The sequence below is a fragment of the Nanorana parkeri genome, unplaced genomic scaffold (genome assembly GCF_000935625.1).
Source record: "Nanorana parkeri isolate BGI_ZX_2015 unplaced genomic scaffold, ASM93562v1 scaffold651, whole genome shotgun sequence".
Taxonomy (NCBI): Eukaryota; Metazoa; Chordata; class Amphibia; order Anura; family Dicroglossidae; genus Nanorana; species Nanorana parkeri.
In genome coordinates this window covers 722,253-745,585 of record NW_017306919.1, presented here as the reverse complement: position 1 = coordinate 745,585, position 23,333 = coordinate 722,253, and the positions used below count along the sequence as shown (strand labels likewise).

The window sequence follows — 23,333 nt, the reverse complement described above, 5'->3', positions numbered from 1 at the left end:
AATTAAATATACTACCTACCTAGTCTTACATGGTGTCTTGAAAAATCTAATTGGCCCCAAGGAGTTTGTTGGAATTTTGCTAGCTGGTGGAAAAAAAATATATCTTTTTTTATCTATGACCCATCAGGAAGGCATTCTGAAAAAAAACAGCTGTACCTACAGTTCCATCACACCAACAAGCAAAGCTTGAATATTCCCCTGGGGCACAAATGAAAAATGTATACAAACGTAATGTAACATAACAAGTAATAAATACTATTTACAAAGCTGATGAAGTCACTTTCCCTGCCTTACAATATCAAGATCAGAAAAGCTGAAGTAGGCTTTGACATACAGGTTTAGCTACTGGGCAAACATAGCTTCCATTTGATTGTTCTGACCTACCAAGAACTTTTAGATATGTTTGATGGTCTGCTGGTTAAGAGAGTGGTGGTTTGGGAATTCCTGCAGCATTGTATTCATCATAAGACTGGTGTCTCTGTAAACAGATTATTGATAACTGCAGTCCAGAAGACAAGGCTACTCAGAATATGCAGCAAGAAAGGCAAAACCAAGTCTTCTCCCACCTTTCTCCAACACAGAAATGAATGGACATGTATTAGCAGGCACTGTAAGGTGTATCACAACACCGGCTTTCATTGCATATGGTACCTTTCAGAGGTCAATACTTTGTCACCGCACTATTTTTTTTCCCAACAGTCAATATAAAATGCAATGACAAGGTTTGAGGTAGCATTAACAGAAAATCACAATCTCAAACCTTTAGCTGCTTTACTGCTGGAGATTTCTGCTACACATGCAACCTCCCATGCAGTGAATAGGTAATAATAATCAATATTTTAGACAAGTAACAAAAAAAAAAAACAGTGACAGACTTTCTAATGTCTGCATGGAGGTCCAATGTAAAAATGTTTTTGTTTTTCTGGTCATTTTCTTCAGCAGAATTTGGTACATTCGCTTAGTTTCCACCTCAAGGTGACATCAAGGAAGAAACAGTCACACGCTGGTGTCTTGTAACAGTGGTTCTATGTCCTCATCACTGTTGCGGCCTGCGTTATTTGTCTGTGAGTTGCTACTAATGCTGTGTTTCCCGCCAGCATTATTTTTGGTGGAGCGACTGCTGTGTTCGGGTATGAACAAGGCAACCATGAAAGCAAGGAGAACGGCAACTGCTCCAAATAAAAATGGTGGTCCTGGTATGATTGCTCCCTGTGGATGAAAACAAAATAATCAAGAAATGTTACGTTACAAGAAATGGATGCAGGATTTTGTAGGTAGTGAGCCCAGTCTAAAGGTGGCTATACACTTTACTACCCTCGCAAGACTTTTGTCTTGCGAGGGTTGTAAAGTAATTTTAAAAAACGTACAATCTGCCTATCTTGGACAGGCAGATCGTACGTGCGATCATCACAAGCCCGCTCCCCTGAGGGGCGGGCTTCCGATGACTGCAAACGGGCAGTGTGCGCGTGCGCACACCGGCCCGTTCGGCAGTTGTCGAACAAGCAGGCCACTAACTCGCCGAGAATCGTACGATTCTCAGCGGGTTTTCCAGCCTGCTTATTCGACGGAAAACGTGCGACCGTACAGTAGAAATGGTCGCACGTCTTCCATACACTTTGCGATTATTGTACGATCCCAGGATTTCCCACGATTCTCGTACGATAATCGTGCAGTGTATGGCCACCTTAAAAGACAGCAGGTGAACTGAACTAAATTCCTGGCAAAGAAATGACAGAATCTCCTTTCACATATGGCAGTGTACTACTGGAGCCAAGTCTAAAGTTAGCAACAGCTGTGTAACAGTTTCACCATTCATGGCTCAACAGAAGCGATTCACTGGGATAGAAAATTCTCATTTTAGTAGGGTTTTTTTGCGTATTCAAATAGAATTAGAAGAGCCGCAGAGAACTTTTCATGTACAAGGGTTATCCCACTGATATCTCTACATGATATTTTGGTGCAATACACCTAATGAAGGATTTCACTTTGAAATACATTTTATTATGCTGTCAGTACTCAAATACATGATGTCATTTGGTGCATTAGGTGTCTCCAATAATGCCTGCTGGATTTAATAATAGATTGATTTGGCCACTATGCAAGATGAACTCTCAAAAAGACTGCAGAATCAATGCCTAGGTCACACAGGCAACAGTGAATATGAATGTGCAGAAGAACTAAACAAGTTCTCTTCTGTAGAGTTCATGATACAGATCTAACAAAGCTGACTGTTAAGTGACTAGTTCTTAAAGTGACACTAAACTCAGGAGTACCATTCAAGTACCTAAACTATTAACAACAATGTATCTTATTTGTGTATTACTCAGCTGTAGATCCTCAAATCATCTCTGAAATGGTGCCAACACTGCCCTTCCTTCTGGAGGGTGGCTACGTTTGTTCCCCATGGTCCCTGCGTGTGTTGTAAAGTAGCCACCGCACCAAGCTCACTACTGTGATGGACTACAATCTCAATACAAATTAGTTAGCTAAACATGAGATCGTGGTCCATCACAGGAGTGAGCTTGGAGTGATGACTACTTTACAACACACACAGGGACCATGGGGAACAAAAGTAGCCACCCTCCAGAAGGAAGGACAGTGTCAGCACCAATCCAGAGATGATTTGAGGATCTACAAACAAGCTACATGTTTGTTAATCGTTAAGGTACTTGAATGCAGGTTTAGTGTCATTTTAAAGCTGCCCCAGCATTTCTGTGGAATAATGGGAAGAAATGTGTCCATGAATTAGTAAAAAGAGAATATGCATGGTATAAACCAACAGACCAATCACCTCATTATTGCTTATTAAAACTTTGCTTTTTTAATAAAATCTATTAAATACATAGTAGCTAGAGCTATTAACGATACTGGTTTATACCACAGGCATTCTGCTAGGTATAGTGGATTGTGTAGTTTCTCTCTTACACACAATTAAATTGTGAGATATCTGACCATCCACAAATGAGCCACTGTATTATGAGTAACCACCACAATACCTGGCTGATGTTGTAGCTATATCGTTCCCTCTTCTCCATTGAAAAGTAAAAGGCAGAGGCCCCATTTTCATGGAGGTTTTTCTACACGGTGGAATAACAAGAACACCTCACACATGAAGGTCAAAAAACAACCTGAATGATCAAAAATGCTGGAATCAGGAGTATCACTTGTAACAGGCTGTTTTACAGTATGAAAATCTTACATTCTTTTAGCCAAGCATGTGCGCTACGGAGGTCAAAATGGAGTAGTGTTATAACTGCGTACACAAAGACCAAAAACATATACCATAACTCTATATGATGTGTAATATATTTATTTACATAATTCACTATAAAAGAGTTTGTCAAGTTGTATGTAATAAGGCCCTATGATGGTGGCAACTATAATGTGTCCTGAAATGTGTGGTGTAGACACTGAAAGAGAACAGCTGCCTTTTGGGTCCACACATACACTGCAGCTAACATGCTAACATGGGCACCATTACAAGGCTGGCTCGCAACATTTTACAGAATTAACATGTAGACATGAATCTACTTACTTCCTCAGTGGGATCCTTCGTGATGGTCTTGTCATCAGTGCCAGGCACCGGAACTAATCCTCCAAGCTCAACGTGGAAGAGAAAGAAAACAAAGCCATACAGCGCTGGGCCCAGACCATTGCATAAACCTCGAATACCAGTCACCATACCTTGTGCAACACCTGTAGAGGCAAGATCATAGAATATGAATGTCTAAGGTAAAGGCTTTAACGTTGATGCGTGCATTCAGTCTACATGACATACTAATTGTGAGCAGAGAGGACACAGATAAAAGCACAATACTAATTCTACAGTAACTAATGAATCCAAATATGAAATGCCAGCAGTTCAGTAGTGAAATCTGTTTATATATTCGTGTTAGAACTGCCTGACGGCAGTAAAGATAAGTGAGGTCAACGATCTCTATTTGTAGTCTGGGAGGGATGCCCAAAAGATGAAACTGGATGAACAGGACTACAAATTTTCTGGCAGCTAAAGGTTGTTCACACATAGATGTAGATATATAGATATAAACTATATTGCTAAAAGTATTGGGACGCCTGCCTTTACACGCACATGAACTTTAATGGCATCCCAGTCTTAGTCCATAGGGTTCAATATGATGGCCCACCTTTTGCCGCTATAACAGCTTCAACTCTTCTGGGAAGGCGTCCACAATGTTTAGGAGTGTGTCTATGGGAATATTTGACCATTCTTCCAGAAGTACATTTGTGAGGTCGGGTACTGATGTTGGAAGAGAAGGCCGGGCTCGCAGTCTGAGCTCTAATTCATCCCAAAGGTGTTTTATCATGTTGATGTAAGGACTCTGTGCAGGCCAGTCAGGTTCCTCCACCCCAAACTTGCTCATCCATATCTTTATGGACCTTACTTTGTGCACTGGTGCGCAGTCATGTAGGAAGGGGCCATCCCCAAACTCTTCCCACGAAGTTGGGAGCATGAAATTGTCCAAAATGTCTTGGTATGCTGATGCCTTAAGAGTTCCCTTCACTGGAACTAAGGGGCAAAGCCCAACCCCTGCAAAACAACCCACACCATGATCCCCCCTCAAAAAAAACCTACATTTGGCACAATGCAGTCAGACAAGTAACGTTCTCCTGGCAACCGCCAAACCCAGACACGTCCATCGGATTGCCAGACAGGGAAGCGTGATTGGTCACTCCAGAGAACACGTCTCCACTTCTCTAGAGTCCAGTGGCGGCGTGCTTTACACCACTGCATCCGACGCTTTGCATTGCACTTGGTGATGCAAGGCTTGGGTGCAGCTGCTCGGCCATGGAAACCCATTCCATGAAGCTCTCTACACATTGTTGTTGTGCCAATCTGAAGGCCACATGAAGTTTGGAGATCTGTAGCTATTGACTCTGCAGACAATTGGCGACTTCTGCGCACTGTGAGCTTCAGCATGCGATGACCCCGCTCTGTCATTTTACGTGGCCTACCACTTAGTGGTTGAGTTGCTGTTGTTCCCAGTTGCTTCCACTTTGTTATAATACCACTAACAGGTGACGGTGGAATATTTAGTAGCAAGAAAATGTCATTGAAAACCTGAATCAAATGATTTGGAGGGGTGTCCCAATACTTTTGGCAGTATAGTGTATATTCAATCAGATGTTAACAGTTGACCGTGGAATAATAGCAAGGAAATGTCACGGATGTACTTATTGCACAGGAGGCACCTATCATGCTACCACGCTTAAATTCAATGAGTTTCTGAGAGCGACCCATTCTCTCACAAATGTTTGCAGAAGCAGTCTGCAGGCCTAGGTGCTTGATTTTATACACCTGTGGCCATGGAGGTGATTGGAACACCTGAATCCAATGATGTGGTGGGGTGTCGCAATACTTTTGGCAATATAGAGTATATTTAGGGGTTTGTCAGAAGTTCTGCTGCAGTGTTTGCAATAGACTTGAGTTCTAATTGAGTTGTTGATGAATTTCTACTGCAAGTGCTAACGCAAGAAAACAGAAGCCACTGCTCTTTAAACAGCACTAACTGATATAGTTATTAATGCAGTTTTATAAAGTATGACGAGTATAATTTTGTTTGAGAAAGCGAGAAAAAAATATATATATATATTTTGTATTGCCACCTTATGTTATGAAGCACAGAAATGTGATGACTCAGACCTGTCATAAATTTGTTTGCATGTACAGGTGAAGGATACGAGTCATCAGTATACTATTTACAACATGTTATGAAAAAAAAATGAACACTTTGTTGGCACCTTAACTAAAAATTATCTTCACAATTTATGTGACAGACACTGTGGCCTGACCATGAAACCTACCTTGCTGATCTGCTTCAGCGTTGCGGGAAATTAGAGCACTTACTGCAGGGAATGTGATACTAGACATTGCAGCTACAGCACCAGCTGCCCACATCATCCTGAAAATAAGCAAACAAAACTGGCAAGTAAGTAGATGACCTTGTATGTCAATGACGAGTATATCAGCACAATGGCTATCCGCACTGAACAGTCATTACATTATTGAAGCATCAATATTGCATTATATTCATTCTAGCTTTGCTCCAAAATTAGGTCCTTGCATTGGGAGAGGTAGCTATCCAATAATAAAGAAATATAAATTGTTTAAAAATAAGGTACATAACAATGGGATTAATCTGCAAACCCAAGTACAAGAACAGAGGGAGAATAGAAGCACCATGCAATTCATGCAATTACAATAACTTGTAAAAAAGTTTATTATGTATTAGCGTTATACTTATAAAAGGCAATTACTAGAAATGCTCACATCTTTAAAAGGCACAAGCTGTCATTACTTACCATGGCTGCGAGCCAAAGCCATACCAAGCTAGCTGAAACATTTGAAAGCCCAACCCAAGGAGAACAGTATTTTTGTTTCCTATTGATCTCATCAGTATACTGAGAAACACGGTCTAAAAAAACAAAACAAAAGCAAACAGCAATATAATTAATACAGACATGTACTGCTATTTAGAAATATACTCTACATAAGATGCATATATTTGAAAATTGATGTTTAAAGTCAAGATCAGATGTATCATTCATTTTTACAACCGTGAACATTTTTCTTTACATCTGTAAAAAATAAATCAAGGCAACTGGACTTGCTGTATTTTTCTTGAAGACGTTTCATTGGTCATCCGACCAGCTTTCTCAGTTCAGAAATTGAGAAAGCTGGTCGGATGACCAGTGAAATGTCTAATAAAAATACAGCATCAAGTTGCCTTGATTTATTTTTTACAGATATACCATGACCTGGATGAATGAGAACCTTCACAGACATTTTTATTTATATATTATCCATACTTTAACCCCTTCATGACTGAGGCCCTTTTTTCCATTTTTGCACCCATGTTATATTCCACATTTTAGGCCTGAAAATGACGTAAAACCCCCCAACATTTTCAATCTGCATTAGTTCATTCATCTGCAGAGTGATCAGTATTGGGAGATTTTTTTCACAGATATGTATTCTAACCCAGGATCTGAATCATATCATTTTTTTGTTCATGTTCATAGACTTGCACAACCTTAACATAAATTAAGATTTGTATAAGTACTTATAAGCATATGATATAAAGTTGTTTTAATGTATTGGATGTATCCCCTCTTCCTTTAATCATTTTTTACAAATAGGATCTATTGTAGTCATTTACCAAGAGTGAAAAGCTTTTTGCTTTGGTGTATAGGTACTCCGTAACTCCCAAAGTAAGTTAACCATACAATGAGCAAATTTTGGCCAATTCTTGATGAACCAACCAAAATTCGAGCCGTGAGTGGCACTGTTGGCAGCCCTCCACTTGACAAAAGGCGATTTTTAAATACATTTTTGTCAACTCTAAGGCCGGTAACAACTTGATTAATCTTAGGTCCTTGAAGAGGACATGTGGGCACAATTTAAGGTTAGAGGAAAGGAAGTTTAACTGAAAATTGCAGGGAGTGGGTGGTGGGAGTTCTTTACAATCAGAGCAGCAAAAATGTAGAACTCCCTTCCCCAGGTAGTAGTAAACGTTGGAAGACTTGACAAAGTACAAAGAAAAAAAACTTTTAGATGTCTTCCTCGAGGAGTATAACAAACAGGGATATGTTTACTCTGGAATAGTTCACTTAATCTGACACCCACAAACATTTTTGTCCACACAGCAACTGCATGTAATCAGATGCAGGCACTGCCTAGGTATTCAGCAGCTGCTAGAGTATAGTACAATATTGTAGAATACAACAGTTAGAAGCGTGAGATTGGTCTATAAAATGGGCATTTAACTGTTGAAAAAACGTATCTCCTTGGAATCATTATTTTATTACAACCTCAAAATGACTTATTTTCCTAATTAAAAACCAAGGGACCTATTTATAGCAGAGACCAGATACCGTAGTGCATAATGCTGCCGCAGTAAGGCAGTAGTTGCTCAACTTTATACCACTGTATAAAGTTGGCCACTAAGTTATTGCGAGTCTGAAGCTAGCTGTATTTTAAGGACCTATTGTTCTTTGAAATAACCCATGTGAGTCTTTGTGAATTGACCCTGTTGTCAAAACGACATGCGTACTGTAAACTCAGCTTCTGTGTACAGTATTCCCTTTAATTAAAAGGAGAACTATGGGGTTAGGGCTTTTCCCCATAGTTCTCCAAGGGTAACAGGAGAACACAAACTAGCGTCCTCCTGTCACCCAAAGCTCAGTATACCGCGAGCAACAGCTTGCGGTATACTGAGACGGCGCAGCATGACAGCTGGCTCTGCCTATCCAGAGACTTTCAATTGCAAAAGAAAAAATAAAAACAGTAATAAACATATTGTGCACAATATGATTTTGTGAACTGAGCCTACTGTAAAATGACATAGATTACATAATTTAACACCACGAAGGACGTACCTGAGCCACAATGGACAAAATTCCCACCACTGCTATGAAAGCAGCAATACTACTTTGATTGAATCCTATAATCTGTAATAAAATGAAAAAGGGTGTTACTTCCATTCTACTAGTTAAAAAAAAGCTGAATCATGAATAAAACGTTGCAGGCTTACATTACAATATTAATTACTATTTGTTAAAGAATGAAATAAGGTGCAGCCACAAAAAAATAGCAGGAGGGCTTAACTACACTCATTAAAAACACATTTCCCAAGTGATTTCAAGCAAGTAATATCCATGCACTATCCCTAATGCATAACAGAGAAAAAAATTTTTGAGATGGTGATATACTGAAGTACTGTGTATCAATCTTCATAAAGCATATCAGTCAAGCTCTGGAGCTTTTTAAGCAGTATGCGCATGCCACACCAGTAAAGAAATTCAGAATATGACCGTTCAAATGGCAACATTTAATTTACCTAATCCAAGTCAGAACACAAAATGGAGCTGTTCATTCTTATTTAGTTAACACCTAAAAAAAAACTCTTCTGAAATGATGACATGATGAATATTAAACTTGAATGACACCAACCTCTAGTCTTAAAAAGGCAGTCTGTACTTCTATAACACTGCTGATGAGCCTGGGCTTAGTTAGCCCAGTTCACTCAAGTTCGCCCAAGCCTGCTCAAAACTGTGACTGCCACTCCCTCCTTTCAGCCCAATTAGTGGTTGAGAGGTGCATTCCCTACCCCGCAGCTAAACGTCACAAAGGGGTGTAGAACTGTTGCCACTAAATGTGTGTGACAGGAGTGGTGGTCAAAGTTCTGAGCCAGCTTGGGCAAAGTAAGGCAAACCAGGTTCACACAAAGCCCCGGCTCATCTCTACATAACAGTGGCAAGAGTGTGCCTGTTCATTGAATGGCCTAAATATGAAAGTTTATTGGCAAAGCGCTCTTACCTTACATATACAAATAAATATAAAGAAACACCTGGATTGAACAAAATCTCCTGTAAAATGGCACAGGGAATAAAACAATCAGGCGCACTCAGCACCGCAGTCATTGTAGGAGCTGATTTGAACAGGTTATCAGTATTTGCTCTCTGGAAATAACATTCTAATCACTGTGGCCACTCACCTGCTTGAGATAGAGGAAAAAGCTGGAATACTGTCCAGCCTCTGGCAGGTAGGAGAAGAATACTGTGATACAAATGAGAAGCACGGTGGTGTCCTTTCCAATCTTTTTCAGTGACTGAAAGAACAACATTGCATAAAAACGTTTGCAAATATCAAACAGTTATTTAGGGTGCTATTACAAAAAGGTATGTAAACGGAGCAAAGAGAATGTATTCAGTTTGGAGAAAATAGACCCAAAATATCTTGTAATTTCCTGCTATAAAAACATGTGAAGCGATTATCAGCACAAATGAAGCAAAAGCAGGCGGCCACGGTGTTAAATGTCAATGTCCAGTGCGGTTTGTATCAGTAAAGGTCACCATTTTAAAAAAAAAACATTATGACAGAACAAAGAATTATAAAAATATGCTATTAATCTTGAAATTAATTAAAACTGAAAACATTTGCCATGTGATCATTCACAAATGCAGGAAGTTAAGCTTTAGATCCAGGGGTAAAACTGCATCCCAAAGTAAAATTATGGGACCCCTGCCTCTCAAATTTTCATCTCAAGACTGTTATTCCACTAATGAGTTGATCCAAACATAAAGCTATAGCAGCACAATAATGAAAATTACTGTCACAAAGCTCAATTTACTAAGATGGATGAGTTCTTAAATCCAATTCCAGTTGCTTTTCCTGTATGTCGTTTTATAAAACATGTTTTACATACTGTATATTGCTCATTTCCAGCTGTCTCCTGAATGGTCAGTGAGTCTATGAGGGACAGCACATGGGATGACATGAGTACTGCAGCCAAATCTATTTATTTTAATGTATCTAGTGCTTGGCTACTTTTTTTTTTTTTTATGTTGAAACTGGATGCAGTTTTTTTTTCTCCTCATGTCAAAATCCTGAGTAGTCGGCCACTGCCTCCCTCTGCCCTTATCCTAGGTAGTGGCCGACTACCCAGGATAAGGGCAGAGGGAGACAGTGGCCGACTAGCCAGGATGAGGGCAGAGCGAGGCAGTGTCCGACTACCCAGGATAAGGGCAGAGGGAGACAGTGGCTGACTAGCCAGGATAAGGGCAGAGGGAGGCAGTGCCCGACTACACAGGAAAAGGGCTGAGGGAGGCAGTGCCCGACTGCCCAGGATAAGGGAAGAGGGAGGCAGTGCCTGACTGCCCAGGATGAGGGAAGAAGGAGGCAGTGCCTGACTGCCCAGGATAAGGGAAGAGGGAGGCAGTGCCTGACTGCCCAGGATAAGGGAAGAGTGTGGCAGTGCCTGGCTACCCAGGATAAGGGAAGGAGACAGTGCCTGACTGCCCAGGATAAGGGAAGAGTGTGGCAGTGCCTGGCTGCCCAGGATAAGGGCAGAGGGAGGCAGTGGCCAACTACCCAGGATAAGGCCAGAGGGAGGCAGTGGCTGGCTGCCCAGGAAAAGGGCAGAGGGAGGCAGTGGCTGGCTGCCCAGGAAAAGGGCAGAGGGAGGCAGTGGCTGATGGTCAAGGGGAAGTGCAGAGGCTATCCATGCACCAGACACGGCAAAATATCCTCATCACCGTTACACAGACGCCACTCCACAGACCCTGCTGTCACCGCTCTAGTCTGGAAAAGTACATTTCCCCTCACCAACGACATTCATTAATAACCAACACCAATTCCTCCCCCTTCCAAGATGAATATTAAACGCTACCCATACGCTACCCATTCACCACCACAACACAACTCGCATACAATGGCCAAATCTACAATCTCACTACCAATCTGAATGAATTGTTGGCTGGATAAATCATTCTGCAGGAAGACTACAGTGGGCACCCTCACAAAGTTTCCACGAGATGTAGTTATCCCCTTGCTCTGGAGAGCATTAAAGTGAGGCAAGTACTGTACTCTGTACAGAATGTAGGGGAAAACAAACAACAGTCACTTAATATTCCCCCTTCCAATCTAGAATAATGATTAAAGAATCACAGCCTGCTGCTAACGTCCAACAGCATCAACTTACAGAAAATGGATCAGCCTGTTCCCAGGAAATCGGCGCTCCCCAGAAGCTAGGTCTCATTTTGTCACGTAGTGATTCTGGTACGACCAACAAGATAAAGCAGATGTCTAGCAGTGCTACCACGGTGGCAAGGAGAACTACTAAATTATCACCATAGAATGTAGATATGTAAGCTCCAATTGCTGGACTGGTCACCAAACTTGCTGCAAATGTAGCGGACACCTGTGGTAGAAAAACATACACATTATTATAACTGGTATTTCTCAGCCATGCGAGTACAGCCAATATGGAAAATACTGAATACTGAAATGAAAAGGAGTTTAAATGGCACTCAGACCAAAATAATGTAAGGCCACTGCAGGGATTTCCAATAAAGAAGCACCACCACATGGGTCAAGTAAGCAGAAAATGAAAGGTTTAACCCTTTGGCTGCCACTCAATACCAGAAACGCATAATCAACTTTTAAATAAATGTAATCATTTTTTTCCTTTCGATAGCGCCTGCATACGTGCATAATAGTATATTTGTTTGATTGGACTTACCAGGCCATATGCTGTACTTCGCTCATGTTCCTCTGTTATATCGGCAACATAGGCAAAAATAACAGAAAATGTAACAGCGAAAGCTCCGGAAACTGATATCATAGCAAAGTACCACCTGCAACCGAGAAAAGGAGGAAACTGTTTACATCGCTGACAGCAAAGGATTGTGTTCCATTTTTTTCACTATTTTACAAGGATTCCTTCCAGAAACCTCCTTATTTTTTACATCATTTAGCTCCAATGAAATGAGAGCAACAAACAAGTTAAAGCCCAGATGCAATGAAACCCATCATGCAATTAAAAAAATATATATATTTAGACTTCATTTTATTTAATTTACAGGCATCTTGTTCCCTTAAAATGACATGTTTATAGACATATATATTTACACAGCAACTAGTGGGAGAAACCATGGCATCTATCAGGGTGGCATGCTATCGGACACCCTCAGAAGCAGATGCGCAAAAGAGCTGATGAAAACTGCAAAGATTTTCCTCGCCACCCACCAAAGAGGCAAGTATTGAGCTTCTTGTAGGGTGCAGCTGACTGTATTCTCTGAGAGAAGCAACAGGGTCACTTTAAAGTTTTACTCCAGGCTAGCAGCTAAACACACAGTTGTAATATGCACGTGTAAACTGGTTCATCTGCCTAAAGGTTAATATGTTTGTTCAACCAGATTCACGCTTCTGTCATTAAGATGACAATGCCGTTTCCCGGCTCAGCATTGCCACCTCCTTGTATCCAGCCTGCTCTTTGCACAATAAATCATTATCCCCTACGACTGTCAAATGAGCAGGTGACCCAGGAAGCCGTTGAATGATTCTTCTGGCTAAGCAGCGTGGTAGAGATCCTTGAACAAGAATCACAAACCCAAATGAAACAAATAACATATATGTATTGTAACTACATATTTAGCTGCCTGGAGTGTAATGCCCACTTCCATTAAAAAAAAAAGAACACCTGTCAGTTCCAGATAACTCTTATCACGATGGTCAGCTCTGTCACACGGCTACTGCTCGGCCCAGGATACAGAAATTATATTTGCTAAATGCCACATTATGAACAACAAAAACTGCTAACATTACTACATGCAGAACCTGACAACATTTCTGCTGGCTAGGTGCTTATCACTGAAACTACTTATGATAAAGAGAGCAGACCAAGAAAATTGCTTTTTTTCCATTTTAGCTTTGCAAATACTGCTCTGAATAGCATAATGTTCAGCAAGCATGTTCAAAGCACTAAGAAAGCATTTAGTAGCTTTCTGAATGTCATGAAAGCACCCTTTCATTCAAGTTTTCAAGTACTGAATACAAACTTTGTGGCAAGTATATAAATCTGCTTGAAGAAAAGAAAAAAAGAAAAAGAAAAGAAAAACTGTGCCCACCGCTTTGGAACTCCAAAGCAAGCAGAGTCCGATCAATTTAAAGGAGAACTATGAGGCGAGTGAAAATCGCTCATCCTCATAGTTCGAGCCAACGTGTGACAATGAAACTGTCACACATCGGCTCAATTGATCGGGAAGTGAGCGAACACATACCGTCACTCGCTCACTTCTCAATCATCTCCCTGTAGAGAGCAGTGACGGTGTGTCAGTCACGGCTCCCTGCAGGGATTCCCCCCTCCCCGATCCTCCAGCGCCAAGTGGAGGAATGGACAGGGGAGGGTACAGCTGGCTCTGCGTCTAGATAGGCAGAGCCGTCTGTCACTCACACAGCTGGGTGGATATCGACAGTAATGTCGGGATCCATCACGGCTGCGGTGGGCTCAGTATACCGCCAGTTATAGCTTGTGATATAGTGAGCTTTGGGTCACGGGAGGACGCTAGTATATGTCTTCCCATGACCCTAAAGAGAACTATGGTGAAAAACACTTACCCCATAGTTCTCTTTTAACAAATAGGGGAGAGAAAAAAAAAAGAAACAGAGGGAGATGAAGGTCACAAGACCTGTCAAAGTCATGTGACCAAACTCTCTTTCTAACAGGAAAAACACTGCAGGCTCCACATCACAGACTGCATTTTATGAATGACTCACTCTTAAAATGCAGACACAGTATGAAGAACACACAGCAGCGTCCCCCTGAAAGTAGATATCATTATACACTGTAAGATTAGAATAGGGACTTAATTGCAGAATATATATATACACACACACACACACATACATACATACATACATACATACATACATACATACATACATACATACATACATACATACATACATACATACATACATACATACATACATATCTACTTACCAAGGGCTTATCCTCATTAATGGGATAGGGACACAAGTAAAGAAAACGGTTACAAGGAGGAAAGACTTTCTACCGTAAACATCTGATAAAGCACCAATGAGGGGAGCACACATAAATGATAAGAAGCCCTGGAGAAAAAAAACAAAACAAGAGTACAAAAATTAATCATGGAAAATGATCTATATATACTGGGCAGCATATTGAATATATCAAGGTAGAGGTTACTTCAAACATGTTTGTTTTTATCAGTTCAATAAGCCCTTCGGGGCAGGGCCCTCCTTACCATCTTGTCTTGAAATTGTATTGTGACTGTAATGTCTTCCTTATATTGTAAAGTGCTGCACAAACTGATGGCGCTATATAAATCCTGTATAATAATATTATTATAAAAACAGCACAACACTTGCCAACAAACCAGTCACATTATTTTTAAAGCCAACTCTAGCCAAAATGATTCTTGCTATAATTTTTTATTTGTTACATACATGTTCGTCTATAGTGTGAAAAGTTAGAACCACCGGTAGGCTTTTTATTAATGTCCCCAAGAGAGCGGTTTTTCTCACTGTCACCAGGAAAAAAGTAATAAAAAATCTCCCCAATAGGGAGAAGAAAAAAAAGAATCACAAAATCTTCCCATTTCTGCCCAAAACCCCAGAAAAACCTTAATTTTCAAATATCCATCAGAGTGAGGCACAGTGCTTCTTCAGACCACTTCTAAAATACATTGTTAGCCCAGTGGAAGCTAGACAGTCTCAGATAACATTGACTGTCGGAGCCATTCTCCAATTCACTGGTAGCATACTATGTTCCAGGAAATTGATACCGAACCTATACAGCTTTAATGCAAGTCAAGTCCCTGTGCTGAAACTAGTATGTGGCTTGTGAGTCAAAGAATAGCTGTCTCAATCACAGGTATCTGAGAAGTGTTTAAACTTGTGACAGGTTCCATTACAGATGAACTCAAGGGTCAACAGAAAAAAAATCTCACCTGGTTCTCCTCTTACCTTTGTCAGCGCACCTTTAGTGTCACATACAAATCTATTTCCTCCTCCTTCTGTAAGTGGTCCCCCAAGCCTTTTTTCCTTGGGTCCCTTCTTTGCTCACCTCTCATCTACACCTCGATCAGTTTATAACCACCCAAGGCTGCTAATACTATTTCTATGCACCCAAATCTATTTCTCTACTCCTGAAGTTACCCCTTCTGTCCCCTCACGCATTACTAATTTATTTTTATATAAAATAAAAAAAAGTTATAGTCACCTAAACCTCAAACCCGGCTGGCTGTTAGACCAGTCCTTGCAGCCTCTCTCCTCCTCCACTCCAGCAATGGAATGTCCCCCTGCATCCTCAAGCCCAATACAATGTACTGGACGTGATAACTCGTGGAACAACAGGAGGAGCAAGGCTGCAGGGACTGCTCTAACAGCCACATGTACATGCACAGACTACAGAAACATGAGAAACTGCCCAGAGCTTGCACAGCTAAAGGGTCGTTGGTGGTGCTTCATCTCACAGAACATCACCACACCACCAGCCCAGGTCTTTGGAATCACTGCTAAAGGGATGCCAATGATGCTTAAAATCAATAGTTCTTTGTCTACGCCCCAGGTCTTTGGAAGCACTGCTAAAGGGATGCCAAGGATGCTTAATCTAATAGTTATTTGTCTACGCCCCCGACCTAGGTCATTGGAAGCACAGCTAAAGGGATGCCAAGGATGCTTAATCCAATAGTTCTTTCAATATTATTATACAGGATTTTAAAAAGCGCCAACAGCTTGTGCAGCACTTTACAAAATAAGGGGAGACAGTGCAGTTACAATACAATACCATACAAAAGGATTAGAAAGACCCTGCTTTAATAATACTCATTTAATTGTTACATTTTGGAAGTGTAAATTGTAGAAATGGTATGCATTCTTTGTTACAGTTCTGCATACATTTGCAAAATTACACATGAAAAGAATCCCGCCACAACGGAAAATGGAGATCGGACTAAAAACAGATCTCATTTTGAGAAACGTTCTCAAAGTAGTTTCAGATTCTCTTCAGCACACAGAACCGGCTGATTGGTTTCAATTCTCACAAGAGATGCTGGACTGGAAAACTGCCAACTGCACTAGACCAGATGTCTGTCTTAAGGATACATTGCATGTCGGAATAGAATACTCAAACCAGACAGTCATTATCAGTGCTTAGTCTCTCCATCACATTCTACAAATGTAAATGAATGGCACAACTTATGTCTTAGGCTGATAAAAATAGAAGCAAATATGTTCTGTACAGGCAACAAGTAAAAGCTGCATGTCTGAACAAAAAAAACTGCACGGTAAAAGCTGATGGGCAAAATTCTAAAGAAAAAAGAGGAAATTTATGAGCGCACACATTTTTTTCAACCTGCACAGGAAAGAAGCGGCTTTGATCTGAAACCGCTAACCCAACACAGGTACTTCCCTGCTCCTTTTATATATCAGCTTTAACCCCTTCGTGACGGGAGACGTACAGTGTACGTCCCGTCACAAAGTGCCTATATGACTGGCCACGTACACTGTACGTGACGAGTTATATCAGGCTCTGTAATGCTGCTAACAGCTGATTTTCAGTCAGTATTGAGGCATTCATTAATGAAATAGTTAAGCATAGTAAAAGCTTCTTTCCTTCATTAATGAAAGAATTAAGCCGTTACATGCAAATATGGGACCGCTAAATAACAATCCTGTATTTGACAGCTGAAGATAGCAGAGAGGTAGCAGTGACTCACCTCTCTCCCATTCATTTTGACAGCTCGATAGCCCAATGTTTATGAAACATTTCAGGCAAAGAGATACATTTCAAGCAAAGAGATACTGTACATTGTATCACTTCTGATCGTCTAGGCACGATCATAGGCCTTTAGATAGATCCGATTCTGACATGCTGTCAGGATCAGTCTCTAAGGTTATTATTAGCTGTTCCTAAGTTTGGAGCACCCTAATAATAGCCAAAAAATTTTAAAAAAGTAAATTTTTCAAGCAGTCATAGTGACTGCTTGATATAAACTGAAAGAAAAAAAATTGTTTTTTTTTTTACATTTTTAACAAAGTGTAAAAAAAATAAGTGTAAAACAAAATTAGGAAAATAAAAATTATATATAAATATATTTTTATACTATAATTATTATTAAAAAAATTATAATCAAAACTTGTGAAAAAAAGTGTTTTCTTCTAGTTTTTTTCCTCAATTTTTTTATATTTTAATCAAACTAAGTGAGACGTTAGGTACACGTTTGATATAATTATATAGCCCTATGTGTCCTCTAAAAAACAATATATAATATGTGTGGGTACATTCAGTAAGAAAGTATATTACTGCTGTGGAAGTATCACACAGCAAAAATGAAAAAGTGTGTCAGTCATTTATGAACAGAAACTGAAAACTTGCTCAGTCATGAAGGGGTTAATGGTTCTCAGAACTCCCAGGTCAAGTCACAACTAGGGCAAAAGTTAAGTATACAATCTAATATGGTACTTTTCCATTCTGACCAGACAATAGAAAGCAAGTATCATTCATACATTACTATTGGAGTCAGTACTAGCTTTTGGAGTCCAACATGCAACTGTACCAACTCAAAATGCAGTGTTGTGCAGTAAGAAACACAAATGAGTGAAAGCACTTTCTCTACCATGTTGGATAGGACCATAATATCCAGGGCTTGATAAATGTTAGGGTGTCTCACCAGTCAACATGACCGGACTATCAGCCTTGCAATTTATGTTAAAACATAACAGATCAAGCTTTCTTTTGGTGGTATATAAAAATCACCACTAGTGGGGGTGGGGTTATTTTTTACTATATAATGAAAAAAGTACCGTACATTAAAAAAAAAAAGTTTCCCTACATTATGTTAAAAAAAAATCTATTTTTACCCATATTTTTGGTAAAATATAAAAGACGGGGTCACGTCTGGTAAATAGACAAACGTGTCAAGTCTTAACCAGTTGACATCCGCGGTGTTAAACCCCCTTCCCATCCAGGCCATTTTTCAGTATTCAGCGCTGCGGTACTTTGATTGATATTTATTCCGTCATGCAGCGCTGTACTGAAATGAATTTTAGACCCTTTTTTGGGGACAGATAGAGCTTTCTTTTGGTGGTATTTATTCACCACTGGGGTTTTTATTTTTTTACTATATTAAGGAAAAATTACCGAATTTAAAAAAAAAAACAGTTTCCCCTATAATAAATGATAAAACATTTATTATTACCCAATTTTTTGGTAAAATATAAAAGACGGGGTCACGTCGGGTAAAAAGACACCAAACATGTCAAGCCTTAAAATTTAAAACAATATATAATATGTGTGGGTACATTCAGTAAGAAAGTATATTACTGCTGTGGAAGTATCACACAGCAAAAATGAAAAAGTGTGTCAGTCATTTATGAACAGAAACTGAAAACTTGCTCAGTCATGAAGGGGTTAATGGTTCTCAGAACTCCCAGGTCAAGTCACAACTAGGGCAAAAGTTAAGTATACAATCTAATATGGTACTTTTCCATTCTGACCAGACAATAGAAAGCAAGTATCATTCATACATTACTATTGGAGTCAGTACTAGCTTTTGGAGTCCAACATGCAACTGTACCAACTCAAAATGCAGTGTTGTGCAGTAAGAAACACAAATGAGTGAAAGCACTTTCTCTACCATGTTGGATAGGACCATAATATCCAGGGCTTGATAAATGTTAGGGTGTCTCACCAGTCAACATGACCGGACTATCAGCCTTGCAATTTATGTTAAAACATAACAGATCAAGCTTTCTTTTGGTGGTATATAAAAATCACCACTAGTGGGGGTGGGGTTATTTTTTACTATATAATGAAAAAAGTACCGTACATTAAAAAAAAAAAGTTTCCCTACATTATGTTAAAAAAAAATCTATTTTTACCCATATTTTTGGTAAAATATAAAAGACGGGGTCACGTCTGGTAAATAGACAAACGTGTCAAGTCTTAACCAGTTGACATCCGCGGTGTTAAACCCCCTTCCCATCCAGGCCATTTTTCAGTATTCAGCGCTGCGGTACTTTAACTGACATTTATTCCGTCATGCAGCGCTGTACTGAAATGAATTTTATACCCTTTTTTGGGGACAGATAGAGCTTTCTTTTGGTGGTATTTATTCACCACTGGGGGTTTTATTTTTTTACTATATTAAGGAAAAATTACCGAATTTAAAAAAAAAAACAGTTTCCCCTATAATAAATGATAAAACATTTATTATTACCCAATTTTTTGGTAAAATATAAAAGACGGGGTCACGTCGGGTAAAAAGACACCAAACATGTCAAGCCTTAAAATTGCGTGCGCGAAAACGATAATACCCAAAATTGGCCATAGGCGACGCTTTAAAAGCTGTTAAAACATAAGACGGCAGACGGCAACCCGCAAATGCAGCAGTGCCGTCCGTCCGTTTTTTTACTACAGGCGGACGGCAAGAGGTTAAAATTGTGTGCGCCCCCAAAATCGCAAAAAAACGCCCACACTGAAAATTGGCCATAGGCGACGCTTAAAACGCTTTTACCGCTCGTCAGTTTAGTGTTATCAGTGATTAATGGCCCTAAAATTATTGCTCTCACTGCGACGTTCACTGTGATATGTAACATGTGCGGCACAATAGGCGCAATTGCTGTTTTCGCATGTAGGCGCACCCGACTGCAAGCAACAACTGCCGGGTAAGTAAAAGACCTTTACAAAACTCTTCTAGATATAGAGAAGCAGATATCCCCTGCAGCAATATTAGGGGGGTAGTCCCACTGCAGAAATAGTTTTTGCCAAGCTTACCAAGTTTGAATCCTATAAAGAAGGTACTAGGGTTGCACAGATACCAAGTACAGTACTCAGTAGAAGTACGAGTACATGTACCGATACTTTTGAGCTCCAAGACTAGAGAAAAATTCAAAAATTAGGAGGCCGCTGTCATTTGTAAGGAGCACACGGAGCTCCCGGGATTTGTACATCTCTGTTTTAATGTACGATTTTGTTTTTATAAATATAAAGTGATGCACAGATACCAGTTTTGCGAGTACCAGTACTGGTACTTGCCGAGTACTTACAAGTACGAGTACTGATACATTTTTGTTTATTGTCATGTGACAGTTTTTCTAAAACAATACAGACTAATAATTTCAGGACAGTGGTGGAGCGCCAGAGTCAGGTCCCAGCTGCAACCGCTGCAACCCTGGTAGTTCTCCTGAAAATGCCAAGTATCTGCACTGGTACTCGAAAAGTATCTGGGCATCCCTAGAAGGTACCATCAAATACCCTGACTGAACACATCAGCCTTAAAGTCAGGGGTAGCCAAACTCAGGCCCTCCAGCTGTGGTGAAACTACAAATCCCATGATGCATCTCTCCGGGAGTCATGTCTGTGGCTGTGAGAATCTTGCAATGCCTCCTGGGATTTGTAGTTCAACCACAGCTGGAGGGCTGGAGTTTGGCTACCCCTTCTCAAAGTCATAGGACAAAATACTGCACCATACACCGTCCAAGCTACTCAACACAGAACTCTCACCTTCTAAATCAAAAATGGCAACCTGAAAGCCCACTTTCATTAAGAGGTTAACAGAAGAAAAATTCTCCAGCAATGCCGTAATAAACATTTAGCACATAGTTAAAATAATTCCATGATTTAGAAATGGTGTGTGCCAAAAACGAAGCAACAGATGTTCCGGCATACACTTAATGCCATGTGATTTTCCCAGATAAACTGTTCTGAGGAAAGGAATTTAATAGGCTCATGTGAACGAACTCGCTGGAAACTACTAGTGGAATTGTAACCCTGAAAATGTTCAGTGTGAAGCAGCTCGGTAACCACAAACTCCATTCACATTAACATTCAGTCCTTTTAACGGCAGTGTTAAATCAGATCACATTTCAGAGGCAGCCAGATCGGCGTTTATTTCATGGGACAAACAATGAATCAAATTAAAAGAAAAATTACACACATTAAGAGACACAGAAACTTGATGTCAGCAGTCGTAGCCATGAATACCCGTCAGCAGGGACCTGTCCAAGTACAACTTAATAGGTTGCTATACAACACTACTTTGTTATTATGTCTATTCGGCATCAATAACTAGGGTGAAATATGCTGGAGAAAAGAAAGTATGGTTTACAGCCCAACTGAAGCTTGACTTTTTTTTAGTTGTTAATAGTTGGTTTTAGTTGTCCTCTCCTCAGTACTACAACCAGCAATGTTGCTGAAATAGCATGAGCGCTGTTTATTGGAGTACTGAGGAGAAGGTTCGTTGGACCACTGGAGACCCAGACCACTGTACTCTTTGCAAGGGCAGTGGTCCGGCTCTCCAGTGCTCTGCTGGCACAGGGCAGCTTAGATGATGGGCATGTTTTAGAATACTTTATAATCCGAGTAAAAACAATGCCATAATTAACTGAACGAGCAATGGCATAATAGATACGTAGAAGGGACACTAAACTCAATAATTAAATCTTAAAAATACATTTTTGTTAATAGGATACTTGAATGTATCTTATTTGTGTATCACTCGGCTGTAGATCCTCAAATCATCTCTGAATTCATAGGGTGACTACTTTTGTTCCCCATGGTCCCTGTGTGTGTTGTAAAGTAGTCACCACTCCAAGCTCACTCCCGCGACAAGACTATAATCGCAATACAAATTAGTAAACTAAACATGAGATTGTAGTCTATCAAAGGAGTGAGTATTGAGGCATCCATTAATAAAATAATTGAGTTTTTCCAGAAAACTGATCGCTGGCAGCGATTGGTATCTGACAGCAGAGAGGCTCACACTATTTTAGTTATGACAGCTCTGTACAGATCGGGATATCCTGATCTGTACAGGCTCTGTGCAACATACTTCAGCATAGGAATGTAGCAAAATGTTTCTATGCTGAAACATTGTTTCAAGGCTTCCGATTGTCCTGGGAACGATCAGGAGCCTTTAGTGAGATCTGACCCTGGCATGCTGTCATGATCAGTGTCACTAATGTTATTATTGGCAATTCCTAATTTTAGAGCAGCCTAAAAATACATTAAAATTATCAAGCAGTCATAATGACTGCTTAATATAATTAACAATATTTTTTAAAAAATTATATACAAATATATTTTTATACTATAATGGTTATGAAAATTAACCCCTTACAATAAAAGTCTGCAGCTGAGCTGAAGGATTTTTTTTTCACCTTAAGGGGTTAATGGGTTTTTTTAAAACCCCCTCATGATGGTGTTGTTCAAAGTATGTCGCTGTCCCTAAGTGTGACAGCTAGCGACACTTAATGACAATGACATTGTAGGTAAAAAAGAAAAAAAACACATTAACTTGTCAAACTGTTTCAGTGGGTTATTGCTCTGGCCTATAAAATGTTAAAGCAGACCAGCCTCTGATGCATTATACAACATCACTACCGTACTAAGATCATGTGAAGGGACTACTAAAGTCATGCTGATAAAAAAAAAAAAAACCCCAAAAGAAGCATTTGTTAATTTTTGCACATAAAAGCGTGTTTAAGTTGCCCCAAGTAATGCCAATTTTCATGTCTGGAAGCCAAAGCTCAAACCAAATATATCCATTAAAAACAGCAAATGTATGAGCTGGAATCCAATCCCCAGGCAAATAATGATTAACTAGAGGAGTAGCTAAATATATAATGTAATATCAAATGTTTTATGCCATAAACAAAATGAGGAGTAGGTGGTAAAATGACTCAGCTTAACCAGCTCAATACAGCCAAATAAGAGACTGTAAATATTACAATTCCTTTTAAGAGATTAAGAGTTTTTTCAAACTAATTATTCATTTGAGCGGTTCTCCAACTAGGAGGCCTGACAGGTATTTTTTTATGCCTCAGCTTTTCTAGATTTCTTGTGAATATTATTTTACATATGTAAATGTGTACAGCATCTATAATTAACTACCTCCGGGCCGGCCGTAGTAAAAAAACGGCCGGCCAGAAGCTCTCTCGATCTGAGCGGGCGTCTCTAGACGTCCGCTCAGACACGCCCCCTTGCGCG

General features: G+C 39.9%; 1 protein-coding gene across 1 annotated transcript in view; it reads right to left on the bottom strand.

Annotated features, from left to right (window-relative positions):
* Positions 1-911: 911 nt before the first annotated feature.
* LOC108792507 (hippocampus abundant transcript 1 protein-like) overlaps positions 912-23,333 on the bottom strand; it is a 56,584-nt gene continuing 34,162 nt past the window's right edge. Inside the window, exons 4-12 of the mRNA XM_018563299.1 lie at positions 14,304-14,431; positions 12,042-12,156; positions 11,502-11,720; positions 9,516-9,629; positions 8,398-8,469; positions 6,322-6,434; positions 5,824-5,921; positions 3,536-3,696; positions 912-1,209 (exon numbers count right to left, since the gene is read on the bottom strand). Of these exons, the coding sequence (XP_018418801.1) occupies positions 997-1,209; positions 3,536-3,696; positions 5,824-5,921; positions 6,322-6,434; positions 8,398-8,469; positions 9,516-9,629; positions 11,502-11,720; positions 12,042-12,156; positions 14,304-14,431 (1,233 nt within the window). The 3' untranslated portion in view covers positions 912-996. The remainder of the gene's footprint in view (positions 1,210-3,535; positions 3,697-5,823; positions 5,922-6,321; positions 6,435-8,397; positions 8,470-9,515; positions 9,630-11,501; positions 11,721-12,041; positions 12,157-14,303; positions 14,432-23,333) is intronic.